The following is a 10,103-nucleotide window of genomic DNA, read 5'->3' on the forward strand; positions in this document are numbered from 1 at the left end:
GTCGTGGGGTTGTTAACCAATGTCATAAAACAATATGTGTACTGACTGTTCAATGAGAAAATATTTGTTCTGGAAACCTTCACCTAAAGAACAATAAAAAAAGAAAAAGAAAGTGATGTGTGTTATAGATAAAAAATAGAGCAGGAGAGAGAGAGAGGGGTGCCCAGGGCAGCGAGTGAATGGGGTTGCCATTTTAAACAGTAGTCATGGAAGGCCTCTCCAAAAACGTGAAATTTGAGCAAAAACCTGAAGGAGATCTGAACGGATCTGCAGGAAGAGCTTTCCAAGCAGAAGTAACATCCTAGGCAAAGGCCCTGAGGCAGGATCCCGCCTGAAGTGCTCCAGCGGCAGCCGTCTGCCTGCAGCAGAATGAGTGAGAGCAGGAACAGCAGATGTGGCCTGAGAGGCAAGTCCTTTGGGGTCTTGAGGCCATTGCAAGACCACTGGTTTTTACTGAGTGAGAATGGGACGTGAAATAGATCATCATTGCCAAGATTCCCTCTCAGTTTTTCCCTCTGCAGTTCAGTCATCATAATACCTTCTAAGAATTTTTTGCTCATGCTCTTAGCTGTGGCAGTTTGTGGCTAGGCAACTAAAGGCTTGCAGAAACAGGGAGGTAGGGGGTGGCAGGGCAGAAGTGAGTGCTTCTAAGTCCCAGCAGGCATGGCGGGAATCCTGAAGCCCCAGCAGAGCCACCTCTCCCCCAGTTTCTAGTGACTTTCTTCCTCAGGGTCAGTACACAGACAGAAGCAAACGGAACTGGTGGCTCTGCTTTACGGGTGTCCTGTTTCTCCTGAAAAGAGGGCATTCTGCAATCATTAGAAGGTGGTGTCTGGACTGGCACCACCAGTCCCTTGGGCCTGTCTGCACCGGTCCCCGGGACTGCAAGCTGCAGCAGATCCAGTTTCCAATTGTAATGATGCAGACATGCCACTTTCCTGGGGCTTAGGGGCAGGATGAGAAAACAAAGGTAAGAGACTAGCGGGAAGAGCCCCACATGCTTCTTCTCCATTATTCACTCAACAAATAAATATTTATTGAGTACCTATTATCTGTAAGCCAGAAGATCAACCCAGGTCGACTCTTGGCTAAATGACTTTGGGCAAGTAATATAAATGAATATTTATTGAGTGCTTACTGGATGCCAGGCACCGTGATAAGCACTGCACACAAAACAGAGAAATGGACAGGAAAAAGCCTTCACGGAATTTATATCCTAATTAGGGGGCTGGGAGTTGGAGGTAAAATAATTGCAAATTATGACAAATGCTATGAAGGGAACAAGGTGCTGAAAGAGAAAACAGAGTTTTCAACAGAATGGTTAAAGAAGGCCTCTACAAAGGTGACATGTAGGCTGAGGACTGACATGTGAGAAGGAGCCAGCCACACAAAGTGCCAGGGAAAGTGTGTTCCAGGCAGAAAGAACATTATCTGCAAAGGCCCTGAGGTGAGAACAGCCTGGTGTGTTCCAGAAACTGAGAGAAGGGCAGTGAGGGTGGATCAGAGTGAGCCAGGGGTGAGAGGCAAGAGATGGGGCTAGAGAAGCAGACAGGGGCCAGATCAAGAAGAGCTGTGTAGACCACTGGAAAGGAACTGGATTTCATTCTAAATGCCCATAAGGCAGCACTGGCAGATTTTAAGCAAGGGAATGAGGAGAACCAACCTACTCATTCAACAAATATTTATTCAGCACTTACAATTCACCAGACCCTGAGCTGGCTGTTGGGGGGTACAACAGTGGACCAAAACAGACATGGTCCCTGTTCTCACAGAGTCTATTGGGGGAAAGAGCCACTAACTTAATAATCAACATATCATTACAAATTCAGCTGAGCGTTCTGAGAGATAAGTAATGTGGTTTTGTTAGAACATATAAAAAGGAATCAAATGTAGACTAGGACGTCAGGGAAGGTATCCTTCGAGGACACCTATATCATAGGGTTGTGGTGACAATGAAATAATGAGACAGATACTAGGTCTCAGCATGGGGCACTCAATAAATGTTAGTTTCCTCCCCATTCCAAGGACCTTTCCTTGTAGAAGAGATAAGGCACCCAGGAAACATCAAGGCAAAATGTTAGAACTGCACTAAGAAAGACTCAAATAAAATGTTATGAGGGTGGAAAGAAGGGAAAGATTACTTCTGGGTTAAGTACATGGAGAGGATGGGAAAGGATGAAGCAAGGAGCACTTAGGGTGAGTCATGATTTCCCCAGGGATAAGTGGACCTGGAAGGCATTCTAGGCAGAGGGATGGCATGAAGAAGGCACAGAGGTGGGAGAGAGGATACATGGTTGAGGAACTGGGAGTCATCTGGCCTGGCTGCAGCCTAGACTATACACAGGGGAGCAGCAGGAGATTTCACTGGAAAGGGAAGTCAAAGCCAGGCTGAAGAGTTTGGATTTTCCTCAGCACGCTGTGGGAACTGCTGAACATCACAACTAGGGTGTAGGAAGTTAATCCATTAGGGATGTGTGCAGTGGACAGGAAGGAAGGGAGCTTAGACTAGGAGAAAACAGTTGGAAGGCTGAGGCAGCAGCCCAGGAAGGTGGTACCAGGGGCATGGTTTCCAATGAAGGCAGTAGAAACGGAGAGAAAGTTGGGGAGGCGGTCTGGAGTCACCAGGACTAGATGCAGGGACAAGGAAGAGGGAGTAGACCAGCACCAAAATTTTAAGCCTCAGTGATTCAGAGAATAACAAGGCCACTGACAGATGAAAAGTAAGTCAGAAAGGAGCATGGGTTTGGAATGAAGGACAGTTAATTAAGCACAATTTTTACATGTAAGTAGATATAGCCAGATTGAAAGGTCCAGCAGTCAGAATGTCCGCAGAGACTCTCAGGCAAGTCTGCGAATAAAACCAAAACTAAACACACTGCCGTTAAGTCAATTCCAACTCATAGGGATCCTATAGGACAGAGTAGAACTCCCCCATAGGGTTACCAAGGAGTGGCTGGTAGATTCGAACTGCCGACTTTTTGGTTAGCAGCCAAGCTCTTAACCACTATGCTACCAGGGCTCCAATTTGGGACACATCAGAAAAGTGCAGCTATAGCTGTAAATGAATTCAAATAAGGAGAGAAGGCTAAAGACACCCTCCATAAAAAATGCTCACACTTCCTGGGGAGTTTTTTAACATTAAGATTGCCAGGACCATATTTCACACACACACACACACACACACAAGATTGCCAGGACTCACAGAAAGTCTGATACAAAGAATCAGGGGTGGAGTCCAAGAATCTGGATTTTTACCAAATACTCCAGATGAAAGACTGTGTTTAACAGAAGAAAGAAACAGACCTAGACAGGAAAAAAAAAAGAAGGGATAATCAGAAAAAGAAGAGGAGAACCGGAAAAGCACAGTGCCACAGAAACAAAATGATTACAAGGTTAGGAGGTCATCACAAAGTCTGGTCAGAAAAGCTCCAGGTGGATGGGAAGAGTGCCTGCTGGCCAGCGTAAGGAGCCAGTAGCAGAGAATGCTGGTCACCAAAGCTGTGGACGTCGCAGGGTGGCAGGCACACTCAGGCCCTGCTCTTGGCAATGTGTTCTGCCCTTTGAGAAGGAAATCTGGAAGTATGTTTATTGAGGCCCTCAAAAACGTTATCTATTGACCCAGTAACTCCGTTTCTGGGAAATACTTAAAACGTCTTATGAACAAAGATACATTATAGGAAATGGAGAAGTTCAAGGTTATAGCTTATCTTAAATTTAATCATTTTGAGGAAAGACATTCAACTTGAAAGCTCACTATTAAAATTATCCATCAATTTCACCTTCAAATCCCAAACAGCCCATGGGTTTTGTCCTTCCTCACCTTCCAATTCTTGGCCAAAATTCTGCTAACCCTAGTTGATTCCAGTGCCCCCAGAGCATACTCTAGCATGCTTTATAGTCACCTATTTTACTTGTCTTATTCCCTCTACTTTATCACAAGCTCCTTGATGGCAAGAACCATGTCTTATTCATCTTTGAATCCTCTTGGCACAAAATAAGGGCTCAATAAAAGTTTGCTGAACGAGTGGCTCATTCTCCCGTTCCTCCATTAAATCTCACCTTTTCTCCAACGTGCACAGAGCAACAGCATCTCATCCCATGAGTAAACCCTCCCTCTGCATCACTTTCCTGGACCCTACTTACCTGCGTAGAAGTGATAGAAGGGCCACCAGACAGCACTGTTTGGGATGTACGTAAGCAGTGAAGCCACATAGCCTCGGTAGAAGCCTCGAAGCCCATCAGCCCGCAGGATCTGCCTGATGATGTCCTTGGTTTGGCCAAAAGCAACCACCCTTTGTCCCTCTGGGTTCCCGCGCACCTGAAAGCGGCCCATTTTCTCACCCTTGCGCTGCATCATCAGGTGCTGGGAGACCACATCAATGGGCACCGTGATGCTCTGAGCCACCAGGGAGGCTGAGCCACCAGCCACCAGCGATTTGACTGTGTTGCTCTGGCTGTAGTCAGCTACAAACTTCCGAGTGAGCTCGTAAGTGGTGACGTAGCACTGGCCAGAGATGAGCGTGAAGGTGTTGACCAGGAACCCCCGGTAGAGACCAGTCACACCATCTGCCCGCAGGATCTTGATGAAGGCGTCAAAGGTCCCATGGTAGAGGCTCTTGCCCTTCTGAACCTGCAACCGGGTGCGGATGAGGGTGAATGGGTAGACGCTGACACGGATCATCATTGTCATTGCCACGCCAAATACGTAGAACTTCTTCTTGTCCAGGTGTTCCCACTCAATGATCTGGATGTTGCGTTTGTCCTCCATTGTACCTGAAAGCAAGGGGATTTGAGCAGGTAGAAGGATGTGAGGAGGAAGAGGTCAGGACTTTGCCTTTCCCCTCCTGTCTAAGAATTCATCTCCTGGGACACTCACTTCCCCATAGCTTAGACTTCAACAACCTGGCTCTACCAAACCCCGCCCAAGTCTTCTGTCCAAGATTAGAGTGCTACCCCTTCTCTCTCCTTGACCAGTTCTTCCCAACTCAGGTCCCTTCCTCTAGAAATTCTTCCTTACCTCGATGACTCCCTGGCTCCACTATGCCCATCCTATAGGACTGGCTATCCTCGACTTCCTGCCTCTGCCTGGGCCCTGATGGCGCGGCCCTGGGCAAGGACCATTCTCCTCTGGTTCACCCAGGAAGATCTCAGGATGCTGTGGGCAAACCGACCACCTGGCAGGATGCAGGGCCTTTAGGTGGGCTTCTGGGATGTCACCAAGTGACATTTAGGAGCCCACTGAGGAGGCACGACCTGTGGCCCTTCATCCTCAGCAGGTGCCTCTCTTACCACCATTTACCATTTGATTCATACCACTTTATTTCTGGTTTCCAGCGCCGGCCCCTTAGAGCTCCCCTGACCCACACTAGCTATACTGCTCATATTTTCTCCAGTCTGCATGAGGAGAAACTGTGGGGCAGAGGGTAGGTGGGGCTTTCACATCACAGAGCACCCCCTGTCACCTTCCCTCCCTCCGATGAAAGGAGTTAGAAAGTTAAGAACAGGCCAAAGGTCAGAGTCCTCTTTGGTTATTAGATAACTCATACCAGAGAAAGACAGAAAAGAACCACCTGAGAGTTAAGTACTTTGTTTCCCTGTGAAGTCTTGAGAACTACAGGGTAAAGGACATGTTTGACCCCTTTCATCTCGAAGCATATAAACCACCTCAGTCCTAGATAACGGAGATCCAAGTGACGAAGAAGACAGACTCTGCCTTTGAGACACAGTATCCCTCTAGGGAATGGATGCTAAGATACAGAAATAAGGAAGCTACAGCTAATTAAGGTACATGGGGCCCTCATGTCCATTACTTAAAATTTCAAACAAAGCTAATAAGCTCAGTAATGTAATACCTGTTTAAAACCAGGAGCTTCCAACATAGGATATGTCAAACCAGAGGACATCCTATATTGGACACTTACTTTGTGGTAATGTACTCCAGGGTAGCCCACCTCTGTTCTGTAGAATAATAGAAATTTCCCGCTGGGGGAAAGTGGGAAGTTAAATTCCAGGAGGTGGGAAGTCAAGAGCTCCCCAGGCTTTGAGAACAATCCCTAGGGGCTGGGAAAGGCAGTGGCCACATCCCAGGGACGACTCTAGAGAGTTGCAATGTTCTGCACAAGCAGTCCCAGGGCTGGTGCTGTGGCAAACCTCATGCCAAGTGCTTAATCAGAGCCTGTCCTCAACCACCTTCTCCAACCAAAGTTCCCAACTCAGGTTTCAGGTGGCTTCTGTTCTATGGGAACTGCTCTTGGTTTACCATAGAAGTCAGTGGGAGAAGCAAGGTTGGCTTTCCAGAAATCCCTGTGCTCAACTACATCATCTTCATAGAAGTATGGGCTACCTGCAGTGTAAACTGAGTACATGACAGCTGCGGTTTTCCTCAAGGTGAGGCAGGGTCAGGTGCAGGTAACCAAGACAGGCTTCCTGGAGAAGGATAAAGCAATGTGAAAGAAAGGAGAAATACATATAGACAGCGAAAGGGAGAGAATAAGCGCTTGGAACTGCGAAGACAGAAGTTACCTAGGTTGGCCAGAATGGGGCATCTAGGGTGTGGAAAATGAGCTAGAGGCGAGGTTCTGCAGTCAGGAGGAGAACCAACCCCTGGAATACTGATGTGCCACCTGCTGGGGGCAAAGGTGGCCCTTCCTCCCCAGCTTCAGCCTGGGACACCCACCAGGTCCAGCAGGGCAAACCCTCTCCTCTGAGGCCTTTCAAGAGACGGCGCTCACTGTCGCCCCTGTCCTAGGTTGTTTGTTATCCAGGGTCCCAGGGTCATGTTTCCCATACCACTGAGAGGTGAGGAGGGATAGAGAGACGCTCGGATTTACTGAATACCTACTAACGCACGTAATCCTTACAACTAACCTGTGGACGTACAGTTAGACACTTTTGATAAATGAGGAACCGGAGGGTGAGAGGTTAAAAGCAACAGGCTCGAGGCCACGCAGCAGGTCAGTGGTGGAGGCGGGACGTGGGCCAAGATTTCTCCTCTAGTCCACATGTCTGCAGCCCCATGGGGGCTGATGAGTTCCAAAACAAATCGTTCTCTTCAGTCTGAAGCCAAGTCACTCCCACCTGTGGGAGGCAGAACTGATCACCTCATGACTACCTATCACCCAAGGGTTAAGCATCAGCTCATGGCCATGCAGACACCCAGGGACTTCTCTTAGCTTTGTTCTGGAGAAACCTAGAGCTGCCTTTGCTTTCCCAGTGTGCTTGTGGAGGGGCCAAGCTGAGTGGCCAAGCAGGCACTGTTGTGACAGGACAGCCTCCTGCCGGGCTAAGCAGGGAAGAGGGGCAGAGCAACTGAGAGTCACACAGACTAGCAAAGGATTCCATCCCAGGACCTGGTTTCACGTGCGCCTTCTCAACTTGTCAAACTGAACCACAGCATACCAGCACCTCTTGATGAGAAATACTGAGGAAGACCCGATACCCCATTCCCCCGTTCCTCATCCCTCACATGTACCAGTCTATTTTAAATTCCCAGAAAGAAGGGGGGGACACTCTGAGGCAGGTGACTCCTACCATCACCACAGTGACAAGAGAAGCCACTAAGGGTTATGCCTCAGAAGGATAAGCCACTATAATCGAAGGGGGAGAAGGCACCGCCGTCACCTCCTGTACCCCTCCAACAGATGGGGGCAGCTCCTAAAAGGTGGGCCTGTTCTTTGTTATACAATCTCCAAACTTCCTGCTGAAATATCAAACCAGTTCCCCTTGTTTTTTACCCTTTGGAAAATCCTCTTTGCTGATACCTGTATGCCAGCTTCCTCCAGCCTTCCCTTCTTCCAACTCGGTCAGCCCAATTTCTTTATGCCTGCGGGGCTCTAATTCCAGATTTTCTCCCACCTTTTAACACTGCGCAGGCACAAAGGCTGAAGTGCTTCCTGTGCTGACCCAGCTGATAACCAGGATTAGTGAGCATTTTGTCTTGAAGTCACCAAGCGAGATGTCACAGAGTCCCCACTACCAACCCCACTGCTGGAAAGGGACAAACTGATCAGGTATGCACATCTCCTCTCCACTTCCACACTCCCTGCACCAGAAAAATCACACCAGGTTCTAAGATAAGATTCTGACTTGGGAGAGGGCACTGTGACCTAAAAGACAAAGTCATTCAATGGTAAGAACGCTAGTAGTCAGGAGATTAACAAGGGTGGGACTGTAACCAAGTCACTTCATTGAAACTCAGTCTCCGCATCTGTGAAATGGGGCTAATAAAGCCTGCCAGAGCTGTATAACAGTTATGATGCAGCTCATTTGTGAGAGCATTTTGGCAACAGTAAAATGTTTCTGTCATTGCAGAAAGTTCTACTGGACATGCTGCTCTAAATCCTTGCTACTCTGAGTGGTCTAGGTCTACAGAGGAACCGCATGCATATCACCTGGGAGCTTCTTGGAAATACAGAATCTCAGGCCCCACCCTAGACCTGCTGAATAAGAACCAGCATTTTAACAAGATTCCCCAAGTGATTTATATTATCTGTCAAAGTTTGGGAAGCATTGCTCTAAGTATTAAAGATTGTAAGTATAATGATTATTCTGCTCACCTCCACCAGTCCAGGACCATTGTGACTTGGTTAGGAGCCCTCTGACTCCATCCTGACTTGTCACCAGAACTGGGCCCAATGATGATCACTTGACCCATTCCAATTCTTTCAGCTGACCACCCACACCAAACAAAACACCCACGGGGCGTGGTCTTCACTTCTCAACTGGGAACAAGGAGAACAGAGACCAGCATCTTCTCCTCCCTCTGTTCTCCCCACTGCATCTGAATCAAGGCTCTGTATCCTGGGAGCTATCTCCCACATGAAATGTGAATACATGTACAGGCTTGCCCACCTGTCCTAGTGAATTATATGTACATTGCCCTACGTAAGGTCCCTGGTGATGCCTCCACATCTCCTTCAAGATAATCTCCTCCCTCGGACATGGTGAGATTCCCACCCAGCCTTCCTTTGGTCTTCCACAGTTAGCCACGTGGTCCCTCATCACAGACACCACATGACAATCGTCTCCACATGTTCCACGTAACACCCCCTTTATGCAGCTTTGGGCCAGGCCCCCGCGCAGCTGCCTCTGGGTCCTTGGGCACTCCGCCTTTCGCCATGCTTCTTGCGCTGTCAACAAACCTCATGCTCCCCCGACAGGAAGAGATGCCTTCACTGGGTTCATCCTTCAATCTCAAAACTATGTGGCGGCTCCCACGGCACTGCAGCTGGGCACCGCAGACACCGCTCACTTCTTGACCAGTGCGGGTCCTCAGAGACTCCAACCCTCACGCCTCCAAGCCGATCCGTGTTTTCTTACCTTCTCCGATCCAGACGGTTCCGCCGCGTCTGAGGCGAACTGCAAGCCCGGACCCCTAGGCCGCAGCTCCCACGCCACCCTCCGTTCCCGGAGACTGCTGACCTCCGGTCGCATCTTCCATCTCGACCGGGATCCCGGTGCTGCCGGAACCGGAAGTTGGGAAGCTTTCGTTTCCGCCCCCTCCGTGAGGGGGCGGGGATGAGCGGTGGGCAATTCCACCAATGGCGTTCTGAGTCTTTCAGCCTCTCCCCCAGGAACTAGGATGGGCAGAACTGGAGGCCATCTTGGATTCGGTCAGGAGCCACGCCTTCTTAGGCTTCGCCGTGCCCTCAACTCTAAAGCGCGTGCGTATTCTGCATAGGTGCTTTCTAATTCGCCGGAATCGAGCTACCGCGCTTCTCGAAGCGTCACTGGTAAACGGGTCACCCTGTGTTTCGGAATCAGTTGGAATCCTCAGGTTCAAATCTAATCTGTGACTTTTGTGTGACATTTCTCATAATATATAGAGCCAAAACAGTAGAGGCCAATGTGCAGCTGGAAGGACTGGGGTTAGACAACCAATTAAGAGGTTCGGGAGCTCAAAAAACTGCAGGTATGGAAAATCATTTCAGACAAACAAACAAAAAACCGTCGCCGTCGAGTCGATTCTGACTCATAGAGGTGGACAAAATGACATTAAAGGTCCAGCTCTGAAATTATTGGCCTAGACGTAGATTTAAAAACAAAGGAAGAGCTCTTTAAATGAGAGCCTAGGAGACCCCTGCCAGGTTGTTGTTGGGTAACAT

General features: G+C 48.7%; 1 protein-coding gene across 4 annotated transcripts in view; it reads right to left on the bottom strand.

Annotated features, from left to right (window-relative positions):
• Positions 1–9,450, bottom strand: part of SLC25A44 (solute carrier family 25 member 44) — a 16,799-nt gene extending 7,349 nt beyond the window's left edge. For 3 of the 4 annotated variants that reach the window (XM_023742536.1, XM_023742535.1, XM_023742537.1), the window contains exons 1-2: positions 9,319–9,450; positions 4,144–4,773 (exon numbers count right to left, since the gene is read on the bottom strand). In XM_023742536.1, the coding sequence (XP_023598304.1) occupies positions 4,144–4,768 (625 nt within the window). In that variant the 5' untranslated portion in view covers positions 4,769–4,773; positions 9,319–9,450. Of the gene's footprint in view, positions 1–4,143; positions 5,788–9,318 lie in introns of those variants that run through there. The other variant, XM_004388491.3, reaches the window with a different exon arrangement.
• Positions 9,451–10,103: the final 653 nt, after the last annotated feature.

The sequence above is a fragment of the Trichechus manatus genome, unplaced genomic scaffold (assembly GCF_000243295.1).
Source record: "Trichechus manatus latirostris isolate Lorelei unplaced genomic scaffold, TriManLat1.0 scaffold00213, whole genome shotgun sequence".
Lineage (NCBI taxonomy): Eukaryota > Metazoa > Chordata > Mammalia > Sirenia > Trichechidae > Trichechus > Trichechus manatus.